This window comes from Acinonyx jubatus, chromosome D4 (genome assembly GCF_027475565.1).
Source record: "Acinonyx jubatus isolate Ajub_Pintada_27869175 chromosome D4, VMU_Ajub_asm_v1.0, whole genome shotgun sequence".
In the NCBI taxonomy this organism is placed as follows: domain Eukaryota; kingdom Metazoa; phylum Chordata; class Mammalia; order Carnivora; family Felidae; genus Acinonyx; species Acinonyx jubatus.
In genome coordinates, this window is record NC_069391.1 from 6088571 (window position 1) to 6112913 (window position 24343).

General features: G+C 47.7%; 1 protein-coding gene across 3 annotated transcripts in view; it reads right to left on the reverse strand.

The window, feature by feature from the left end:
- GPR107 (G protein-coupled receptor 107) overlaps positions 1–24343 on the reverse strand; it is a 69856-nt gene that overhangs the window by 32023 nt on the left and 13490 nt on the right. For all 3 annotated transcript variants that reach the window (XR_008290899.1, XM_053204507.1, XM_027035395.2), the window contains exons 2-10: positions 15346–15468; positions 14964–15014; positions 14630–14709; positions 13730–13869; positions 11329–11366; positions 9831–9887; positions 6407–6517; positions 5962–6095; positions 1864–1939 (exon numbers count right to left, since the gene is read on the reverse strand). Coding sequence is in view for 2 of the 3 variants with exons in the window: in XM_053204507.1 (XP_053060482.1) it covers positions 1864–1939; positions 5962–6095; positions 6407–6517; positions 9831–9887; positions 11329–11366; positions 13730–13869; positions 14630–14709; positions 14964–15014; positions 15346–15468 (810 nt within the window). In the remaining variant the exon portion in view is untranslated. The remainder of the gene's footprint in view (positions 1–1863; positions 1940–5961; positions 6096–6406; positions 6518–9830; positions 9888–11328; positions 11367–13729; positions 13870–14629; positions 14710–14963; positions 15015–15345; positions 15469–24343) is intronic.

Here is a 24343-nt window from a genome sequence, read left to right on the forward strand (position 1 = left end):
ATGCCCCCTCCACCCCACGCCCTGCTCCCTCACTTGTCTATCCACAGTTAAGGATAGGAACGTCAGGAAGCATGAGAAACCAGCCACGAGGTTTCAACGCCAACACGCAGGCCAGGTCCCTCTTCTGGGGCAGGGGATTCACCGGGGGCAAATGGCTGCCTGTTCTGGTCTTTAAAATCTCCAGTGCCCAAAGGCCACAGGTTTTTATGGGATCCCAGCTGAGAACTTCCCCTTGCCTACCCCAGCTGTCGGTCAGCAAAAAAAAAGCCATGTGGAATTATCTAGGTTCAACTGTTTTTATTTTGAAGAAATCTGTGAATTTAGAGCTACTTAAAACCACCAACGTATGTTAATTGAGGTGGCAAGTTTCAGAGACGCCTGGGGGGGCTCAGTCGGTTCAGCAACCGACTCTTGCTTTCAGCTCAGGTTATGATCTCACGGGTTCGCGAGACTGAGCCCCGAGTCGGGCTCTGCACTGTTAGCAATTCTTGGGATTCTCCCTCTCTCTCTCTGCCCCCTTCCCAGCTGGCATGTGCCTGCTTTCTCTCTCTTAAAAATAAATGACATTAAAAAAAAAATTTTTTTTTTTAACATTTTATTTATTTTTGAGACAGAGGGAGACAGAGCATGAACGGGGGAGGGTCAGAGAGAGAGGGAGACACAGAAACGGAAGCAGGCTCCAGGCTCTGAGCCATCAGCCCAGAGCCCGACGCGGGGCTCGAACTCACGGACCGCGAGATCGTGACCTGAGCCGAAGTCGGACGTTTAACCGACTGAGCCACCCAGGCGCCCCCCAAATTTTTTTTTTTTTTAAGTAAATAAAGTGGCAGGTTTCAGAAGCACACCCAAAATGCTTCCTGGCACAACTCACAAACGCTGACAGCAATTTCTTCATTCTATCACAAATGGCTACTTAGATACTAAAGTGACTCAAGGATCCTGCCATTCATCATCTAGAAGGTTCCAGAAAGAATTTTTTAAATTTAACGTTTACTTTTGAGAGAGACAGAGAGAGAGAGACAGAGCACGAGCGGGAGAGGGGCAGAGAGAGAAGGAGACACAGAGTCCCAAGCAGGCTCCAGGCCGCGAGCTGTCAGCACAGAGTCCGACGCGGGGCTCAAACTCACGAACCATGAGATCATGACCTGAGCTGAAGTCGGACGCTTCACCGGCTGAGCCCCCCAGTGCCCCAGAAAGAGTCTTTTAACTCAGATCCAAATGGGAAATTATCCAAACGACTGTCATTTCTAGAGACTGTAAGTGGACACATCACGACACCTACGACAACCCTTGTAATTGCAGGAGAGCGCATGTCTGGATGCTGTCGCCCTCAGAGGCGCAGCCGCAGGAGCCTCACGGGCCTAGAAACCCGGCAGGCTGTGGCACTCCTCCCTCAGGCAGGCTCACTTCAGCTCGCACCTGGACTAACCAGGCAAAGTGCGAGCTCGATTCACACGCCTCAATATTTAGGGCATCACTTCCCCCTGAGGAAGTATGCTAACACTGGGCTTCAAATCAAATGGGAAAGATGTTTAGAAAAGTAAAATCGCGGAAACAATTCAGCAGGTGGCACTCTAATCCCAAGAAAGGACTTAAAAAAAAAAGGGGGGGGAATAAAAGCAAGGAAGCAAGGAAGCGTTCTAGGAAAACTCTGGGAACGTAGGCAGTATTAGAAGAGGTCTCGGTCCAGGTCAGGGAGGGTGTAATGACTCATCCCTGTGATGGTCCCTCCCGTACCAAAGGAGGCTCCGTGACAAAAGGACTTCTTTAATCTACTGTTTCCCCCCCTTCCTCCCAACTCATTTTCCCTGATGAGAGGCACAGCACATCATTTCATAAATGACCCGAAATACTAATACATACCGCGTGGAACACCAGGGAAAGAGACTTGGTGAAAGGAAGGGCTGCCATCAACCAGTGAATTTTAAATACGTCATTCCTATAAAAACAGAAAAGAAAGAATTAAAAGACAGTCATCAGATACATTTACAAGGAAGCAGTAAATACAACCTAAGCAAACCAGAAACACGAAGCCTTTTTTGAGACCTCGTTTCCACCAGCAGAAACAGACCCGACGGGGCCCCAGAGTCGCCTCTCGCGCACAAGTCTGTGCCATGACCACAGCAGCATCAGGTACCAAGGCCACAGGTCTCTGTTGTGACTGCAGCAGCGTCAGGCACTGAAGCCAGACAGGACGAGTTCCAGTTCCCGAGAAGATGGAAATCCACACGGCTGGCCAGCCTCGTGCCCAGAAACCACCCTGGAAAGGCCACAGAGGCGAGAACGAGGCGGCGGGATCTACGGAACTGGCGAGAGCTCTCCCTGGGAGAGCAGAAGGGGCGCGGGCGCAGCTGTAGGGGCGGGCTGCGGCCCGGCCCGGAAGGGGGCGGGGCGGAAGGGAGAGCCCCGGGGTGGTGCCCCGTCCCCTCGCCCTCAGGGCTGGGACCGGCCAGTGGGGAGAAGCACCCACACCCACTCCCACCACCAGGCCTACACAGGTACTCGCCCACCTTCGCTGGGTGCCAGCCATTCAATTCCTCGACCCTTTCCGACCTCACCCTGGGAACTAACCTAATGGGACACAAGACGCCTCTGGAGACAGATTTAAAACTATGAAAGTACACTGAGACTTGAATAAGAGCCACGGAGGAAAGTCACACTCTCAGACATCAAGACATTCTGCGAAGCCACAGCAGCAAAAAGTGTGGAAGGGGTACAGCGTCCGACAAATAAGCCAACAGAACCGAGAGCTTGGAAGTGGATTCCTGCGTGTATGGAGGCTTGGCCTACGACAGACGAGGGGCAGCCAACCGGCTGCAGAAGGACGGACCATTCAATAACTGGCATGGGGACAATCCACCCAATCCTGTGTGTGTGTGCGCGTGCGTGTGTGCGTGTGTGCAGCTGTGTCCCCGCTTCACATTTACATAAAGAAGGACTCCAGATGGATCTCAGTGCCAAACATAACTTACATCCTTTGTGACCCTGGAGTAGGAAAAGGCTTCTTCCGAGAAGCCCCGCCCAAGATTAGATAGCTTTGACTCTGTTAATATGAAAGACTTCCGTTCAACAACGAATACCACAGGTAAGTTTAACAGACCGGGGGAAGAAATTTGCCATGTCTGGGACAGACAAAGGATCGATGTCCAAACTATGCAAGAAACTCATGTAAAGTGACAAGAAAATGACAGAAAACCCAAAGAAAATGTGCAAAGCACAGAGACGGTCACAAGGAGGGGAACCCAGATGGTTAACAGGGCCCCGGAAGGAGATTTCACGTCACTAGTGGTCAGAGAAATGCAAAATAGAATGAAGCACCAGTTTATACCCAAAAATAAGATGCCAGTGGTGTCTGGGGAAACAGGAACCCTTTGCACCCCTGGCAGGAGTAGAAGCTGGTACGGGCCATCTGGTGGCGGGCGCTTAATGAAATTAAGGAAGACTTTACCCCCTGCCCAGTGCACCTCTTTCTGGGAGCGCACCTCAGAGGCTGCACGGAGCCATAAGGGGACAGGCCAGGGAGGGGGTGGGAGGTCATGACAACACGGTTGGGGGGACCGGGGCGGGGGGGGAGGCCGAGGGAGGGGTCCCTCACCAAAGCGATGGGTGAGTAAAACGTGGGGATGCGCACTATGGGGTAGCCAAAACTGAATGAACCGGATGGACACACGGCAGCGTGACTAGGCCTTGACACAGCTACTACTGCGTGACAAGTGGCACGGACAGCAATCTAGAGCTGGCATGGTTTACGAAAGTCACAAACATACGCAGGAACAGTAAACACACCCACGCCCAACAACACACATCACGTGCACCGGAGCAGCTGGGAAGGACCGAGAGAGGGGTCGGGGGTCGGGACGAAGGGGAAATGAAGAACAGGGGCCTGGCACAGACCGATAGGGAGGGTGTGTCACAAACTGACGCACGCTCCCTTTCCGGCCGATTTCCCCCTGGTCCTTTCCCTTCCGACGCCTACCTACTCCAAGGTCAAAAAGGAAGTCAAGGCCAGAGTGGCGACGACATCTACCCAGAGCGCAGAACCGCCCGCTGCCGAGACGGCTCGCTCACACACCCCGGCCCCCCCAACCTGCAATCCTGCTCGAAGCGCCAGCGGCCGGGGCGGTGATGACACGGGAGGGAGAAGAGGCTCGAAAGAGAGCCCCAGTAACTTGGCAAGAACACGGGTTCTACCCTGCCAACCTTCACCCCTCTCGGCCCCCAGTAACCTCTGCTGAAGATGGGGCATCGCCCACCTCCAGGAGGTGGAAGGTGAGCGGACAGAGCCCGTATCCGGCGCTGGACTGGGCAGGGAGCAGGCACCGGAAAGCGAGCGGCTGTCTGTCCTCCCCTTCCACGCGAAGTGCCGCGAACTACACACGTGCTGCGAGCAGCAGGTGCGCCTCTTCTGGCCACAGAGTTAAAACTCACCGTCATCTCACGTAGGCGGACCAGCGAGAGGGACGGTCTCATCGCTAAATAAACAGAAACTGAAATACCCCTGAGCACCTGTCTGCTCAGGTATTTCGTACGCACCTCGCATTTGCATAGTGCCCTGATTTGCAAAGTCCTCTGGCGCACAGGATTTGGGGGGAAGGCGGGGGAATCACACAACACACCTAAGGTTCTAAGACACTCAGAGGAAGGCAGGGCAATGACCCCGCCCCTGTTTTGTGGCCCAAGGAGTGAAGCGAGACACAGACGTGGGAGCGGTCCGTGTTTACACCTGGAATTGGGTCTCTGAGTCCCAGTTCTGATTTTTCTAATAAAGGAAGAATCAACACTTCACTGGAAAACCTTTTTATAGCCTGAATTGGTTAAGATTCTTGTTTTCTCATGAATGGCCACCTGATTACCCCAAACACAACCATGCACGGTCCTTCACAAGTAGACGAGTGGCTCTTTCCATTAATCCAAATCTTAAAACAAACCGGAGCCTGCACTGCCCTGGCCTGAGCTCGCTACCCCAGCTGAGCATGTCTGCCAGAAGACAGGCCCCCGGGGACCGAAGAGGTCTCGATTTCTGCCCAATGCTCCACAGAAAGAGGTATTCCGTATTTGGGATGCCTAATTATCTTATGAATTTAAATGACGCCACGTTACAGTGCCATATGCATATACCGTCCTTTACTTAGTTTACAGATCTTATGTAACAAATGCTCATACTGTTCTCCAACTGAAAAGTAGTATTTTATTCTGTTTTTTGGGGGAAAGGTGACAGAATTAAACGCTGGTCCCACACACACGTGCAGCTGCTCCCTTCAATAACCGAGTACAGGCAGATAAAGCCTTCGGGTTTCAGAAGAGAGGCCAAGAGCCAGGCAGGTGGGCTTTGAAGTTTTTCCTCCAGTGACAAGTCTCTGGAAGCCAACACCTCCGCCCGGTAGACGGGCAATATCGGGCACCGGGCAGTAATGCTACGCTCTCAGCCAGGCTGTGGCTCCCCGTCACTCTCCTCCTCCTCATGAACAAACAGCCCCTGAATCATCAAAATACTTGGATCTGCTATTTGCTTAAACAAAGCAAAGAGGGAGGGGGGCGCCTGGGTGGCTCAGTCAGTTCGGTGTCCCACTTCGGCTCAGAACATCAGATCACGGTTTGTGGGTTTGAGCCCCACGTCGGGCTCTGTGCCGACAGCTCAGAACCTGGAGCCTGCTTCAGATTCTGCGTCTCCCTCTCTCTCTTCCCGTCCCCTGCTCATGCTCTGTCTCTCTCAAAAATAAATAAAAATGTTAAAAACAAATCTTAAACATAAAGAAATAAACAAAGCAAAGGGAAGAAAACACCACGGCATGCCAAGCCCCCCCACACACTGCAAAGTCTCCCTGTTTCAGGAAAGATGCCCTTTGAAGAGGGCAGGGTTGCTAGAGCCAATGCCCCCCAGGCACAGAAGCCAGCAAAAGGTGAAATTATACACATCTCAACATACTCTAAGCTGGATGGCTCAAGGAAGTAACAATTTACCGTCGTTTTCGAAGGATGTGAATCCAGATGGTCCCAGAAAGGAAAAAGAAAAAGGCCATAGAGATGTATAATTTAGGGAGAGGGATCTCTCCTGCCGAGAGGTAGCTGTCAGGGTTCTTCTCTGTGATCTCAATCTGCAACGAACGTGAGATTAATTTTTTCTTTTTCAAGAACAGATCACCCCACAGCCAGCAGTCTGTCGCCTTAGCTGCTTCACTCAGGCCGAAGAAAGTACCAGCAGATAGCCACACTCCTAACGCACAGCGTAAAGTGTAAAAACACCCCAAACTGCTTTGTATTTTCTAGCTTAGGAATCCTCTGCAGAGGTGAGATTCCGGCCATTTTTTTCTCCGACTCCGTTTTAAGGGTTGTTAAAACCCACTCTTACAAAGAAACAAACGCCTCACGTTTTACGGGGCTGACAAAATCCACGCGCAGTACTCACATCAAGGCTGAAGGAGAGCTCGTCGCTAGACCGCAATTCGTTCCCGGAGCATTTGTGAAAATAAAGACTGTAGAGACCTTCTTGGTCATCGGTGCTGATGTTAAAGAAAAACTGTAAGTGGAGAGGACAAAGATTTCAGAATGCCAGATCCCCGGCGACGTGTTTAAATCTTAGGAAGAAATCAGGGAAACAAATACAGACAGACGAATGACCTAACCGAATTCCCCCAGGGCAGAGACCAAACAGGTGTTTTCCTCCTCTGCGATTGGGTCTCTGTCCAGGCGACAGGAAAGGGGACGGAAGTGGCTGGCGAGTACCCGCATGCCCACTACCTGGGGTCTACGGTCCACTCCCTACCACCCTGGTTTTGTCACAGACTCCCCAGCTGTGGGAGGTGTGGCTGGGGGCCGCAGGGATGACCTACGATGCAGGTACCTACTTTTCAGTCAACACGTCGCCTTGCTCTTTTAGGTTAAAAACAAAAACAAAAACAAAAACAAACAAAAAACTCCCGAAAAAGGAAGGAGGCCCGCCTGCTACTTGAAAAGGCAGAGGACCAACACTCCCTCGTTAAAATGTATACCTGTGATTTCAGACAACAGGGACACAAGGCCGTATTTTCTACATTTGCACACTTTCCTGTTTCTTGCATGTTTCAGGTGTTCAAACGGAGTTTAACGTAAATCCAAAGACATTTTGTAGATAAGATTAGAAAATACGACTCCTTGGTCAAAAGCATTTTGCTACAAGCCTAAGATACGTTCCTGAGGGCTACACAGATGCACGATAAACTGTAAGGAGAAGCAAGGAACTGACGGGGCTATAACATCTCTCGTAACAGTTGGGAAGGGATGTGACGGTCACACGGGGTTTCTGGGGTGCTGGCACTGTTCTATTTCTGGCCCCCGCTGATGGTTACAAAGGTCCACTTAGACAGGATAGGGAAAAAAACAGGTATCTGACGAGAAGACGGAAATAAGAGACCGAAGGTATTCAAGCTGGAATTATTCCTTTGTTAAATCATCTCCCAAGCTCAGCTGTCAACGTCAGAGCGTATGTCTTAGTCCACGCAAGGTAGCCAGAAAACTCTTAACGTCTTGGTAACTTTTAGTTCCAAAAGTAAGATGCCCATGAAGATTCTAAGAAATAGAAATTTCTAAAAAAGTCAGCAGAAATATCATGGCCGATCCCAGGAGGCACCTGACCGGCAAACAAAATCAAACACGAATGTATATTCTAGAGTAGGAATAAGGCCTAACGGTCCCCTCCCTGCTTTAGGCACATAAACTATCATCCCTGCTCCGTGGATGGGGTAGAAAGGCTCACGGTGACTGCCTTGTCCAAAATTAGCGAACAGCAAGGCAAGGGGTCATGTACCGACTTCTTTACGAGGAAAAGGGAAGCCAGAGAGAAGGCAGACTGGCCATCCACTGCCTGTCGCATGCACCCCGAGAACCCTGCAAACTGGTTATCTCAACGTTCTTAACCATCACACAAGCTGCTTCCCCACGACACTCACCCTGACACAGAGCGCCAGTAAGTGACAAATGTGTAAATCCCACCACGTTTTCTTTCCTTGGTGATTTTTAAAGAAACGGTTTAGAGAAATTTCAAAAAGCTTACTGTATTAGCAAGCATTTTAAAATGAGAGAAGGAAAGAAGGAAAGTACCTTTCGTATTTTCTTAAGGAGGCAGTGAACAAGGTGGTTAAACACATGGGCCTTGGAGTCAGACAAACCTGGGTTTGAATCCTCCCCTTGGACAAGTTACTTAACCTCTCTGAGCCTCAGTCTCCTCATCTGTAAAAGGGGAATGATAGCAGTGCCTACCTCACAGAGGTGCTGGAAGGATGAACTGGGGTAACGACAACGTGTAAGTACTCAGCGCAACGCCTGGTACCCAGTTACTCGGCTCCGTGATTACTAATGGACACAGCCTATTATGGGCCGGGCCCAAGGTTAGGGACTTTACATACATCAGTAATAAAACAGATTTAAAAAAACCTCTCCCTTATGGCTACCTTCTAAGGGGAGCAACAGAACATCCGCATAATAAATAAGCAGAGTACACAGCAGGTTGGAAAAAGGAAAAGTGTGAAGGGGAAGCCTGCAGGGACAGGGGAAGGAAGGGAGCTGCATTTAAAACAGGGCGAATGGAGGAAGCTTTGACGAGATGATGATATTCGAGCAAAGGCTTGAAAGAGGAAGAAATTAATCGTGTGGATTGTGAGGGACAAGCATTCCCACTAGGGGGCACAGCCACAGCAGAGGCTCAGGCCTGATCGGTTCTGGGAGGGAGCAGCAAGGTGGCTTCCGCGGCTGGAGCAGAAAACAGAAGCCGAGGTCACAGACAAGATGGCAGCCAGAGGCAGCCAGACCACGTGGCCTTGCAGACCGGGAAGGGCTCGAGGCTTTTGCTCTGAGGCAGATGGGAGGCCGCCAAGGGTTCTGAGCAGACGAGCGTCCACAGGCTCTCAATTAGCTACTAAAACCTGGGGGTACTAAATTTGAAGAACATATAAAATTGTTTAGAGGGGCAAAATGATCTATGCTGAAAGAAATCAGGACAGTGGATGCAGGGATGGGGGGCGCTGAGGTGATAAAAATACCGGAAATCTCAATAGAGAGTGGGTTACATGGGTGCGTGCCTTTGCCAGAACTGATCAAATTGCGTGTGTAAGCCCTGTGCGTTTCACTCGAAGCAAATCAGACCTCAATTAATGAAAACTGCTTAGAAAAGAGACAGCGATTCTTACAAATTCACGATAAAAGATTATTTGTATAGTGTTTCACAAAGCACTTTTATATCTTTAAAAATGACACTTACAAGAACTCTATGAGCTAGGTTCCATCACGTTTCACTTTCAGATGACTGGAGAGCAAGATTCGGGAGTTAACTGAGTTGTCTGAAGTCACCACCTAGTAAGTGGGCGCTGGACCCCATCCAAGGCTGTAAGGCTGCCACACGTGCTCTCGTGCACCGAACAGCGGGACCAGCTGGGCCGGTCACTCAAGGCCTAGGGGCCCCGGTGAATTCATCTCTCAAATCCTACCGGCATCGTCAATGATCGCCACAGGTCTTCCTAGGTACAGAATTCTGTGCTTCTAGAACACTCTGAATAGGGGGCAGCACGGGATTAAAGAGGCAGAGGTGTGGGGACAGCCGGGCAGACGTGGCCTGGAATCTGGACCCTGTCACTCACGCTGGACATTCACAAAGTGGCTCATTCTCAGAGACATGATCTGGTAAGCGGTGGGTAACCGTGTCCACCTTGTACGTCTGCCAGGGAAAGAGCGACCGCGTTCGAGTGACCGATGTGTAGCATGCCTAAACTATCGTTCCTAAACTCAAACTTCCTTCACAAATTCACCCATTTACGCTGTAGGGATAAATCCTACGGAGATGACTCAAAGAGAATACGTACCTGAAAAGAAACTGCCCCATCGCTATTGTGAACAGAAAAGGATTTTTCTCCCGTGGCCTAAAAAACAAAAAACAAAACACAATCGCCTGTTTTAGGAGGACACTGGCAAAAAATGTATGCTCATAAAAATGGAAATGGGAAAACGAAACCAAAAACACATCCTTTTAAAAAAATCCTGAGTTGGCTGACCTTCAAAAGCTCTCTGAAAATAAAATTCACCATCCTTTCAAGATGTCTGAGATCCCCTTTCCCAGAGAATGGGAATTCCTCCTCACCTACTTCCTACTCTCTGCGGTCTCTTCTGCCTCCCCGATAACCCCCTATTCCCTGCCCCCGCCCTCCCGATCTCCCCCCACCCCCACCCCGGAGCACATCTCTGCTCTTACGGCTTCAGCAAGACTACGGATGCCTGCCCAGGCCACACCCCGACACACCGCCTGGACGCCATTCCCGATTTCAAACCACCGGCCTACTGCCATCGGCGCAACCGACAAGTTCTCAGCAACGGAAAGGAAGGGACTCCGGATACAGCCAACAACATGGCCGAACTCAAAACGGTCACGCGGAGTCAAAGACGACAACTGGGGCGCGTGCTGCATAAGGCACTTCTACAAAGCTCTGCGTCACTGATCTGCAGAGGCGGACCGGTGGTTGCCGGGGGTGGGAGGAGGAACCTGCAGGACCGTGAATGGGTGCACGGTCTCGATCGTGGTGGCGGGGTCACAGGTGGACGCTTAGGGCGAAACTGTTCAAAGTGCGCACTTAACCGCGTGACGATTACCCTTCAACGCATCGGTTCCGACGCAGTGCTGCCGCCTGGGTGCCCCCTCGCTGAAAATTCAAGATACCCCAAACCCAAACGTTGCCGATTTTTCCTTCTGCGATTTCTACCACCTCTTCGTCTACTGCAAACAGTGGAAGATAAACACCTCCCTCCCCTGCCTCGCCCCCAGCCCTTACTTCCCATCCCAAGGCTCTGCTCTGGTTGCAGACCCTCACGACGCTGTCAGGGCACCGTGTGTTTTCACAGCGGGCGCTCTTCCGGGTCCTCCTCATTCCACTCTCCCCCACTCCCAGGCTCCTCTGCACATTACTTGCAGGGCAGCGTCTGCCCCAAACACCATCTGTATCAGTCTTTCCTGACCAAGAACTCCTGAGGACTTCCTATTTTGGGTGCATCAATAAACACCCTCTATTGTCTGGACCTATATTATCTAAGATCCCCCTCTCTGCTCCAGGCACACCTTCTATTTCCCACAGGCCGGGGCCCGGCACCTGTCATGCTTATTCTTCCAGTGTAGTAATAGCTCTCCCGACAGAGAGCAACGCCCCGTGGAGTAGGCACGCGCACCTGTGTGTACCTGCTTATGTGTATGTCTATACATTCATACCCACATTTGTATCCCCACATTCAGTCACTTACATATACAGCCACACACATATACACACAGCTACAAATATACGCAGAAAAGCTGAGCAGTGGGTGGTCAGTTCTTACCTTGGAATCTACCGTACTTCTTTTAGACTTTCCACCGTCTAGAAGCAGAAACATTTAAAAGATGTTACTGCATGATTCAGCTCTTAGATATATTACAGTATCACGTTATGAGGCTCTAGCTTGTCTAGTATCAAATAAATCAAACAAACAAGGTGAGGCCGTATGCTATCTTGTAGAATGCCAACTCCTCAGATTCTAAAACGATTCTTCAATTGCAGAAGCAGCAAATTGGAGCTCATAAATGCTCTCTTTTTAATTTTTTTTAAGGTTTATTTAGTGTTGAGAGACAGAGAGAGCACGGGTAGGGGAGGGGCAGAGAGAGAGGGAGACCCAAGATCCAAAGCAGGCTCCAGGCTCTGAGCTGTCAGCACAGAGCCCGACGCGGAGCTCGAACTCACAAACCGCGAGATCATGACCTGAGCGGAAGTCGGACGCTCGACCGACTGAACCACCCAGGCGCCCCATAAATGCTCTCTAACAAAGGATAACATTCAGTCCCAACAGGGAAACTCATCTCTGAATAATCTAGTGTATGTTATTGCCAGAGATGCCACACGGAGTGACCTTCCTCATTTTCTAAGTAATCACATTTAAAAACAGATCATTGTTTCAAAAGATGTACACACGGGGCGCCTGGGTGGCTCAGTCGGTTAACATCCGACTCTTGATTTTGGCTTAGGTCACGATCTCATGGTTCCTGAGTTCGAGCCCCACATCGGGCTCTGTGCTGACAGCGTGGAGCCTGCTTGGGGATCTTCTCTCTCTCCCTCTCTCTCTGTCCCTCCCCTGTTTCTGCATGCACACACTCTCTCCCTCTCAAAATAAATAAACAACAACAAAATATGTGTGTGTGTGTATATATATATATATATGTATACATACATATGTATACGTACCTATGGATATACGTATATATGTACGTATATGTGTATATACACACATATGTATATGTATACATATACACATACGTATACACACACACACACACATGTACATATATGTGTGTGTGTGTGTATGACATCTATTTACACATACGGAAAAACTCGTAGCAAATAACAGTAGCATAATTGATGCTTTTTCCCGACAGCAGGGAGTGCTAAGATGGCTAATGGCTTCTTTCATGGAACAGAGAGGGCACGTGGGCCTTATTTTTATTTAAGATATCTTCATGGGGAAGACAGGATGTCAACCTCGCTATAGGGAGAGAGTTTCAAAATAAAAGTAGGAAAAGGATACTTTCCGTGCAGCGAATGTGTACGTGAGCATGAGAAACCAGCACGAGGAGGAAATGGTACGCAGACACTAAACTGCACCATCACGCAAAGGTAACGTTTCTGTATGTCTTTTAATTGGGATTAGAGTTTTGACACACTGAGGAAAAAAAGTGTCAATAATAAAGAGTAAGTTCTCTTTAAGAACTAAACTATCAGATAAACCTGACAGTTAATAAAAGAGGCAATAAATATAAACTGGTGAATCAACATATGGAGCAAAAGTGCAACCTCAGTAGTTAAGAGTAAATACCCAAACAGGAGTCCTTTCTGCCTTTTACTTTGGGTCCAAAACAAACAAACGTACACCAAAATCCCAGTCCTGGCTAGGACAAGGCGATGTGGGCACTATTCTTATATATTTTCCAAAAGGACTATCAATTCATACAACTCATTTGGAAAGGAGCTGAAAATAGTACCAATATTCTCTCAGTACGCCTATCCTTTGAAGCGGATATTCCAGTTCAGGGAACCCATCCTAAAGAAAGTTCTAGAAATGACCAAAGTTCTACAATAAAGAACCTCCAGTGCAGCAATATTTATAATAGCATGACAATGGAAATACGTCTCCTTAAGGGGAAAGCTTGAGCAAGTTACAGTATCCATATAATGGGATGGCTGGTAAGAATGAACTATCTTAAAGTTGAGTGAACAGGGATGCTTAGGAAATTACAAACATGACTATGACTTTTAAACATCGGGGGCGCCTGGGTGGCTCAGTCAGTTAAGTCTCTAACTTCAGCTCAGGTCATGATCTCACAGTTCCTGAGTTCGAACCCCGCAGTGGGCTCTGGGCTGGTGCCTAGCCTGCTTGGGTTTTTCTCTCTCTCTGCCCCTTCCTCACTTGTGTAAGGGCTCTCTCTCACTCTCTCAAAAATAAACTTAAAAAAAAAAAAAAGAGAGAAGAAAAAGAAAACAGAGATACTAAAATTCTAACACAAGGTCAGAGAAATTACTGTTCTGTTTCTCCTTTCCCCCAGTTTCCACCTTTTTCTTTGAGGGCTATTTATTTTTGGACAACCTCCAAAATAAAATAACGCTATTACTGTGTGTGGTTTTTACCTGGGGACAAAGAAGAATCTACGAAGCAGGGTGGTAAAGAAAATGCTGTTCTCCACCTTAGAGTTTACCTTGTTTCTGCTGAGTCTGGTTGCCCGCTGGAACAGGGTCAACACCAGGCTCCTGGCTCTGGCCAAGGACTTTCTCATCCTTGCTGAAGATGATCTTTGGTAGCTGGGTACCAGCGTCTGGTGGAGATCTTACTCTCACCCTAAATTCAAATAAGAGAAAAGTAACCAAGTTCAAAGGAATGCTAGGGCCCTTTGAGTGCCCTGTGTTACACACTGTCCCGGGGTCTAAACCCATCATCTCAGGTAGTCCTTACGAGGTCCCTGATGTGGATTCTACTGTCTGCTTTGTACACCTGCTGAAATGGGGGCTCGGGGAGGTTAATAACTTGCCCAAGAGTGGTGAGGCCGGAAGCAGCCGGGCGAGGACCTGACATTCTCACTCCGACGCTTACATTCCTAGCGACCACACGGCTCTGATGAACGTATTTTCCCCCTTAGTGTCTAAAATGTGTTCAACGAATTGGCGCACAAGGGAAGTGGAGCGAGGGGTAAAAAACCGAGTAAGATGTTAAAGGGAACTCTGGGAGGGCATGTGAGGGGCAGTGGGCACTATGCGTGGCCTGCCGAACGTGCATTCCCTCCCTTCTCCCCGCTCAGCAGACCCCGTCCCGCCAAGGAGCCAACGGTTGCCTGAAGCCTTCCCTCCTCTTCTCTAAGTCACCCGTTTCTCCGCCCTACTTCCTCTCTATGTTGCCGTGACCACGTGTATTGCCGTTGGGTCTCCCAACGTGCATTAATCTGCACGCTTCTCGGGGGCGGCGCCTCTGTCCCCCTCATCATGTTCTTGACGTCCTGCCTTCGGCCCAGTATCTGGTAGACGCTCCGCGAATGTCAGCTTAGCTACCCACCTCCCCCTAAGTCTCCTCTAGGATGGGACTGAAGGAACACTGAATTACTTACTCGCTTCTGGAGATGTCTAGGATTAGAAGGGTGACGGAGATGGACTTTTTTTTTAAAATACAGTAATTCACATCTTCATCCTGAGAAAGGAAGCCCCGGGGGTACATCATCTCATTCACTCACGTCAGAATAAGAACAGAAAGTTTTCAGGACCAAGGCAAGCAAGTGACCTGTGCTCCGCCCCAGACCACACAGCTGTGGGTGCTCGGAGATGCCAGGGAGTCAAAGCAGCCCCCACCGCCAGGAACACAGCACTGACAAAAGCAGGAGGTTCCCACCCAGCGTCTTGGGCTCAAAGTGATGAGGGGAACCGGGTCATGCAAGGGATGCTCACCAGGTAGGAAGAAAACCCGTCATTCTTTGTACGGTCCAGGCTGAATCCAATCTAAGAGGGGGAGGAAAGGGCAGAGGTAAGTGTCCACACAGTGCTTTGGCATCCACACCTTTCTTACTCAAGGAGCAGAAAAGGCAATTCTTTGGCCTAGCCTTCTCTTGGTCTTCTGAGCATTCATTTTGTAAGAAGCAACCCCAGTTACGAAAAATTATTCAAGAATTACAACTTAAGTGTTAAAAAATAAAACTATCTGATGCCCACCGCCCAAGTTTAATTTTCTCTACATTGGGATACTTCATATTTAAGTCGGGGGGGGGGGTGTGAAGCTCTCATCTACACAACAGAAATGGGTAAAGCCCTTGACCTCCTGGAAGGCACTTACGGTTGTGTCCTTGTCTGTGGCTCCTTCAGGTTCATTCACTGAAAGGCTACTGACATTAACCACCATGTACCCGTCCTTGAAGAATCCAAAGGTGTTCAGATGAACCTTATGCCTCACATCGTCCTAGAAAGATTTGCCGTGGTGGAATTAGTCAAAGGGAGAAGTTAACTTGATTTATGTAACCTATTTATTGCTTGAAAAACTACAGTATCTAGCTAGCTAGCTCACGTTTCCGTATACTTGGCAATATACACAATACATATACCTTCCTGCTCCAAAAGCTGAAGCAGACTCATCAGAAATTCATAAGATATCAACAGTTTTGCAGAAAGAGGCATACAATAGATTCAATTCATCCCCGTGCATTTGTAAGGGCCCCAGGGGCAGACTTGGTGGTCAAGCGGAATGTGACTCCCCGGGAAGGAGGAACAATGTTTTAGTCATCCTCACAAGCTTCCTGCTAGCACAAGGCCTGGCATCAGGAGGCACTCAAAACATGATGGGGGAGGGGAGGGGGGAGGGGAAAAGTGGCCAAAGGTGCTGCGAGAATACACTCATTTATTTTTTTTTTTAATTTTTTTTTCAACGTTTATTTATTTTTGGGACAGAGAGAGACAGAGCATGAACGGGGTAGGGGCAGAGAGAGAGGGAGACACAGAATCGGAAACAGGCTCCAGGCTCCGAGCCATCAGCCCAGAGCCTGACGCGGGGCTCGAACTCACGGACCGCGAGATCGTGACCTGGCTGAAGTCGGACGCTTAACCGACTGCGCCACCCAGGCACCCCTACACTCATTTATATAAATCTTCCTATGAGAGTTTTATGCACCTACCCGGCTCCTCCCACTGCGGGACGATGAAGGACACCTGACATTATTTTTCTGCCCTACGATACAATTTTTTAACATCTGCATCTAAAATGATGTCACACACGATGGGGTTTCAGGAAACAAAGCCTTATGCAGCAGGAATCCAGGCACTAGCCGGGTGGAGGGCGATGTCTCGGACACAGGACAGCCCTGAGAGCTGCTGAAACTGCGACACGTGGGCAGGTGCTACCACGGCCGCCTGAAGCCATCTCAAAGTTGGGATTCCAATCTCAACCAATACATTTTAAGGCCAAAAGAACAAAAGCTCTAGGGAATACTTCTAAAATGGAGGCTCCATGAAGACAGTGCATATTGGGTAAGTCAGGAGTTTTATGTTGAGAATCACGTGCCTAAATCTGAGCACCTTCAGAAGCTAACAGTTATTAATTAGGAAGCTTCTAGATGCAAGGCACTAAGCCGAGCACTTTTCTAAATCCTGCATTTGGTTCTTCCTCCAATCTGCACAGTCCTTTTTGCTACTGTTTGCTTCTGGCTCATGCTTTTTAATTCTACCCTTTGTTCCTTCCAGTTTTAAACATAAACTACGTTACAATCCACTGAGATGCTCTGGGGGCTTTAATTCTGCTTCCGGTGTTCTCTGTTGGCTTTCACAGCCGGCTCTTTCTTCGCGTGAGTGCTAATTTTCTCTCTAGACTTGGGTCTCCCGGACATCAGAGGGAGTCTAAAATCGCAAACCCCAAAGGCCTTGGAGGAGAGGCTGTGGATCAGTCTACAGCATTCAAATCATAAACTGGGGGCGTCTGGGTGGCTGGGTCGGCTGAACGTCGGACTTCGGCTCGGGTCACGATCTTGCCATTCCTGAGTTCGGGCCCCGCGTCGGGCTCTGTGCTGACGGCTAGGAGCCTGGAGCCCCCTTTGAATTCTGTGTCTCCCTCTCTCTGCCCCTCCCCTGCTTGCACTCTCTCAAAGATAAATAAACATTAACTTTTTTTTTTTTAATCATAAACTGTAACCCCCTACACGATAGCTAAAACACTTATTTTACTGCCATTAGGAGGGTTATGTTTCCTAGCCCACTCATCAATTCAAGGACTGTAGCTCTGAGGGTCCTATAATATTAGGGGCTAAGGAGAGGGACACAGCTCCAGCCACACCCTGACCACCCCACCCCCTCTGCCTCCTTTCACCCAAGGCTTTGGCTCCAGAGGCTGCAGCTTCCCCACCCCCACCGTCTTTTTTTTTGGCCTCTAGGAATTTCCCTAATTTTCCTAGGAGCCAGCTGTGCATTTAGAGAACGTCGCTGGACTCCCACTCCCGGGTGGGACAGAGTAGCCTGCAGCACACGGGAACTCCCAGGGAGGACAAGAGAAGCAGAGAAGATATTAGAAGTCATCCGCTGGAAGGCTCGACCACAAAACCCAAAATGCCAAAGCTCACATCCTTTTTCAGGATTCGAAGAGAATGATGTGAGTGCCTCTTTTCTCAATGCTCCCGAAGGCACAAGACTAGCACAGTCCTAGATGCACAGGAGAGAAATCAATTCAACTACATATGACGGACGCCTCAGGGCACTGCGGTTTCAGGCTCTGGCAGGATCCCCAGAGACAGAACGAATAAACAAATTCCTGCCCCGAGCGGAGCCTCACAACAGAACACTAAGCTAAACGAGCCTTAACGACGCAGGCCGCTGTAGGTACGGATCCATTCAAACACAGGGCAATTGTCTACGGGAATAGTCAGGTGAGGGGGATCCTTGGGAGGAAGAGACTTCAGTGGCTACAGGAGGGGGTCGGAAGGAGCTTCCGGAAGTGCTTGGTGACACTCTTGTGGTTGCACAAGTGTGTTTATTTACGTTGTGGAAATTCACCAGGTTATGAGCCAATAATGACTATTTTTTAGCATGTGTATTATACACGAAGGTTTAAGTCCTACAAGTATGCTTGTGCTAATTTATCCAGCATTTAGATGCTACGTGGCAAAATGGAAGCCTATTTTGTGTTTTTTTTTTAATTTTTTTTTAACGTTTATTTATTTTGGGGACAGAGAGAGACAGAGCATGAATGGGGGACGGGCAGAGAGAGAGGGAGACACAGAATCGGAAGCAGGCTCCAGGCTCCGAGCTGTCAGCACAGAGCCCGACGCGGGGCTCGAACCCACAGACTGTGAAATCATGACCTGAGCCAAAGTCGGACGCTTAACCGACTGAGCCACCCAGGCGCCCCTGGAAGCGTGGTTTAAAAAAAAAAAAATGCTTAACTCATTCAGTCCACCAAAGATATTTTCTGCGTATTTGGGGGAAAATGTTTCAATAGCAAGCTTAGAACAGTTGTTTTTCTATTTAAACATTACATTCCTTTATTGTTTTTTCTCACTTTTATATTAGCGTTTCACTTGATAAAACACTGCCACAAAATACATGTTTTTGAATAATTTTATTTTTGCTTTTTATTTAGAGAGCGTGCATGTGCACGCGCGAGTGGAAGAGGACCAGAGGGAGGGAGGGAGGGAGAGAGAGAGAGCATCCCAAGCGGGCTCCACGCTATCAGCGCAGAGCCTAACACGGGGCTCGATTCCATGAAGTGCGAGATCGTGACCTGAGCCGAAATCAAGAGCCGGACGCTTAACCGACTGAACCAGCCAGGTGCCCCTCCATTATTTTTTAAATTATGGTAAAAATACACAAATCATCATATTTAACATACACTACGGCTACTTATAATGCAAAAACCACATTTTGAGAAATACTCCTCTAAAATCTCCAAGTTTCCTTTTAAACATTCGTAACAGCATCATAACTCCACATTTTCCACACCTTTCAAGAAACGGGTTACGGGCCGAGGGCTTTCCCAGGGCATCCCATCCTCACCCAGCCCAGTGTGATTCAGAGCAGCAGCTCCACGGTAGAGACGCAGACACAGGTTCAGGGGTGAAATCGTGGCCCAAGACAACAGAGACGATCAGTGGTAAAGCTGGGATTGCAACACAGATCTGACGGGAAAGCCATTTTCACCCTACTGCCTCCCAATATGCAAAGGTAATCACGACATGATATTAAATGCAAACTGGACAACCTAGAAGAAATGGACAAATTCCTAAAAACACACAACTTCCCAAGACTGACTCCTAAAGAAAGAGAAAATCTGAACAAACTAACAATGAGTAAGGAGACCAATCAAACAGGAAAAAGAGTTGAGGCCAAATTAACAGCCACCCCTCTCAACTTCCTCCCAAAAAACCGAAGAGGCAGGAGCATGTCCAAAGCCATTTTACAAGGCCAGCTTTATCCTGAAACCAAAGCCATAGAAGGACACTACAAGACAAGAACAGTAGAGGCCAATATCCCTGATGAACGCAGACGAGAAACTCCGTAACACGACACCACCAAACTGAACTCAACAGCACACGGAAGGATCACACACCATGATCAAGCGGGATTCACCCCCAGAATGCAAGGATGGCTGAATATATGCAAATCAATAAATGTGATACGTCACAATAACAAAATGAAGGGAGAAAAAAATCCTACGATCACCTCAATAAACGCAGAAAAAGTAGTCAACAAAAATACAACATCATTTCATGATAAAGACCCTCAACAAATTAGGTACAGAAGGAACACACCGCAGTATAATACAGGCCGTATAAATGACAAGCCCAGAGCTAACATCATCCATAACAGGGAAAAGCGGAAGATTTGTCCTCTAAGCTCGGGAACAAAATAAGGTTCCCCACTGTTACCATGCTTATTCAACACAGTACTGGCAGTCCTGGCCAGAGCAATCAGGCATGAAAAACAAGTAACAGGCATCGAACTACAAAGGAAGATGTAAAACTGTCACTATTTATAGATGGCATGCTATTTTATATAAAAAACAGTAAGCTTCCACTGTTAGAACTAATACGTGAATTCCTTAAAGCTGCAGAATACAAAAATCAATAGCACTGAGGTGGCTCAGTTGCTCAAGCGTCTGACTCTTGGTTTCGGCTCAGGTCACGATCTCATGGTTCGTGCATTTGAGCCCCGCATCGGGCTCTGTGCTGGCATCTCGGAGCCTACTTGGGATGCTCGGTGTCTCTCTCTCTCTGTGTCTCTCTCTCTCTCTCTCTCTCTCTCTGCCCCTCCCCCACTCACTGTCTCTGTCTCTCTCAAAATAAATAAACTTAAAAAAAAAATCAGTGGCATCTCCATACACTAGCAACAAAGCATCTGAGAGAGAGAAAAAAAAATTTACAAGCATCAAAAGCAATAAAATACTTAGGCATAAGTTTAGCAAAGGAAGTGATAGATCTATATATACCCTGAAAACCATAAAAACAACGATAAGAGAAACTGAAGACAGAAATAAATGGAAAAATAATCTGTGTTCATGGATCGGAAGACTTACTATTGTAAAAATGTCAATACTATCCAAAGCAACTTACACATTCAATGTCAACCCTACTAAAATGCCAACGGCATTTTTCATAGAAATAGACCAAACAACCCCAAACTCCTATGGGACCACAGAAGACCCCAAATAACCAAAGCACTCTTGAGTAGAACAAAGCTGGAGGCATCACACTGCCTGGTTTCAAAGTCTATTACGAAGCCACAGTGATCAAAACAGTGCGACACTGGCAATGAAAACAGAGGCCGATGGAACAGGACACAAAGGGCCCAGAAATAAGTCCACACATGTATGTCCAACTGATCTCTGACAAAGCGGAGGACAGTCTCCACTGCAAATGGCGCTGGGAAAACTAGATCTCTTCACACACGAGAATAAACCGGACCCTTTCTCATTCCATGCACACACATCAGTTCAAAATGGACTGAAGACTCAAACGTAAGAGTATAAACCGTAAAACTACTAGTAGAAGAAAACATAAGAAAAAAACTCCTTGACGCTGGTCTGGGCAATGACTTTTTGGGTAAAACCCAAAGCACAGGCAACCAAAAAACAGCAAGAACAGACAAATGGGGATTGCATCAAACTGAGAAGCTTCTGCACAGGAAAGAAAACGAGAGAGTGAAGAGACAACATTTTGAAAGGAGAGAAAATATTGGCAAATCATGTATCTGATACCGGGCTAATACCCAAAATACATGAGGATCTCAAACAACTCAACAGCAAAACAAAAAAACCCAAAAAACCCGAACAACCTGACTTAAAAATGGGCAAAGCATCGGGGTGCCTGGGTGGCTCAGTCAGTTAAGTGGCGACTTCGGCTCAGGTCATGATCTCACGGTTCCTGAGTTCGAGCCCCACATTGGGCTCCGTGCTGACAGCTCGGAGCCTGGAGCCTGCTTCCGATTCGGCGTCCCCCTCTCTCTCTGACCTTCCCCTGCTCATGCTCTCTCTCTCTCTCTTCCTCTCTCCCTCTCTCTCTCTCTCTCTCTCTCTCAAAAATAAACACAAAAAGGGGCGCCTGGGTGGCTCAATCGGTTGAGCAGCCGACTTCGGCTCAGGTCGTGATCTCGCAGTCAGTGAGTTCAAGCCCCGCATCGGGCTCTGTGCTGACAGGTCAGAGCCTGGAGCCTGTTTCAGATTCTGTGTCTCCCTCTCTCTCTCTGCCCCTCCCCCATTCATGCTCTGTCTCTCTCTGTCTCAAAAATAAACGTTAAAAAAAAATTAAAAAAAAAACACAAAAAAAATTAAAAATAAAAAAAGTGTTCAGTATTACCATTTGCCAGTATCATCTGTACGACCTGCACCTAACCTAACCCCCATCTCTGTTTTAAGTTATCACGTCGCTGTGTCAAATAAGGTGTGTGTGGAAGGCATTGTACAGACCCTATTTTACTATACAAACCATAGACAGATGGACACTTTGAAACTGGAAGGAACCAGGAAGGTCATCCATTCTAATTGTTCATTCAACTTCATTTGATTCGATGCAGTGTAAATAAACCAACATTCACATGATACCACTAACGGCTGAGGCCCCAAACGTGGAAAATACTCAGTCCCAGCAAAAACGGCCAATAGTCGGTTCTGAGTGCAGAGGGATACAAAAAACGCTCCTTCCAGACCTGGGTACTCTGGGACAAATGCCCCATCTGCTCCGTAACTCCCATGCCAGAGTGCTCCAGCCAGCGTCTGGGGAGGAGGGAGGAGGGAGGAGGGAGTCAGAATCGTCACATTTCTCCCTCCAGACACTCTCCTAGGAGGAGCAGTGAGGTCGGTCTGACTGGATGAGGAAGCAAAAAGGAGACACGGGGCGGGGCGGGTGCCGAAGTAGGGTGAGAATGACAGTATCAGACACAAAGAAGATTTAATTACATTTTCAACAACCACACTTTTTTTTTTTTTTTTTTTTTGGTAAGATTTTAAGGTAAGCTCTACACCCAACATGGGGCTCAAACGCACAACCCTGAGATCAAGAGTCTCGTGCTCCAACTAAGGCAGCCAGAAGCACCCGCCCCCATTAATTCTGTTAGCACTGACACAGCAGTAATGTCTGTTTCCCCAAGGATTTCAGAGACTGCAAACACTTGACCTTGTAGCCAGTACTATGCTAAGAGCTTTATCTACCACCACTCATTTTTTTTTAGGTTTATCTGTTCATTTTGAAAGAGAGAGAGTGAGTGAGCATGGAGGGAGGGGCAGAGAATCACAAGCAGGCCTCCGCTGGCAGCACAGAGCCTGACACAGGGCTCGATCCCACAAACCCTGAAATTATGACCTGAGCCGAAACCAAGAGTCAGATACTCAACCAACTGAGCCACCCGGGCACCCCTACCGCCACTCATTCTTATCGCAACACTACATGGCAGGTGTTATTGTGTCCATTTTATAGATGAGGAAATAGAGGCTCAGAGTGGTAAAACTTGCTTAAAATCATGACGTCAGTAGGCGACAGAGCCAGTATTCAAACTCAGGTTTGTTTAAACCCCAACCTATGGTTTTAGCCACCTCATACTTATTACAACCAACCAACCAGTCTATCTTTTGTTTGTTTTGCATTTTTTATTGTAGGAAATTTCAAACCATCGACTCACGGTCCACTTTGTTCTTCTGTACTTCTCCCCACCCCCAATCTCATCTAAATAGGATCTCACTCCAATCAATAGATTGGATTCAACAGAATCAAATCCTAGATGTGCTATCATTTCATCCATTAATATTTCAGTGTATGTTTGATGAGAACGTCTTTAAACAACATAACCATGATAATATGGCATATTCGTAACCACAATAAACTGCTTATCGAGTTAGGTGAACAAGACTGTTCATCCACGAGACGTTTACAGGAACATAAAACACAGGACTGTTCTCAGGTACTTATCTCTACGGCTGGTTGTAAACTCCTGCTCTCCTAGTCGACTTTTATTATCTGAAATCAGTGGAAACACAATTACAATCTCCAAGGCACTAATGCAAATAAGGACCTAAGCATTACTCCGACGACAATGATGAAGAAACAATCTAAAAAACGGGTAGTTAATTTGTTACAGAGGATCCAATTAGAGAAAATGTGGCACCGGCCGATTATTCTGAGTTATTTCAGATTATTCTAAATGGGTTGTCTCTATTTTCAATAAACTACTTGTAAAATTAAAACTTCATCGTATCACTATCAAAGTTCTAAATCAAAACTTTACCCAAAAAGTACACTTTAAAATGTGCGGTTTCAGGGCATGATTATGGATGCGTACGTTTCCCCTCTTCTTCCTGTTTGCTGTTTGCACGCACCTTTATTTTTACCACAAAAGTTTTCCTCGCATTTAAGAGTATATACGCGCCGAGAAGTAAACTCGTGTTGAAATAAGTTTTCCTAAAATTTCTGGTTTACAGAGAAAGTCTGAAATTAAAAGACAATAAACACGCTTGAGATCCTGAACGTCACCAAGAGTCAACACGAAATGGCACCTTTCTCTTACCAGGTTGGTAGAAGTTAAGACCTACAATGTGATGCCTTGTGACGCATGTGTGCAAATGAACACCAAACACTTACACGCCACTTGGCGGTAGTGTGAACTGACAGAACCTTGTCCATACAGGGCTCTTTGGAACCTTCCATTTAAAGTAATCCCATGCCTAGGAATCTACCCCCACAGAAATACTAGAGCTGAAATATAAAGATATTTCTACAAGAATATTCAAAGCAGCTCTGTTTCCAATAGCTAAAATCAAGCAGTCAAAATGCAGTATAAATTTCTGCCAACAAACAAATGATTTCTATCAA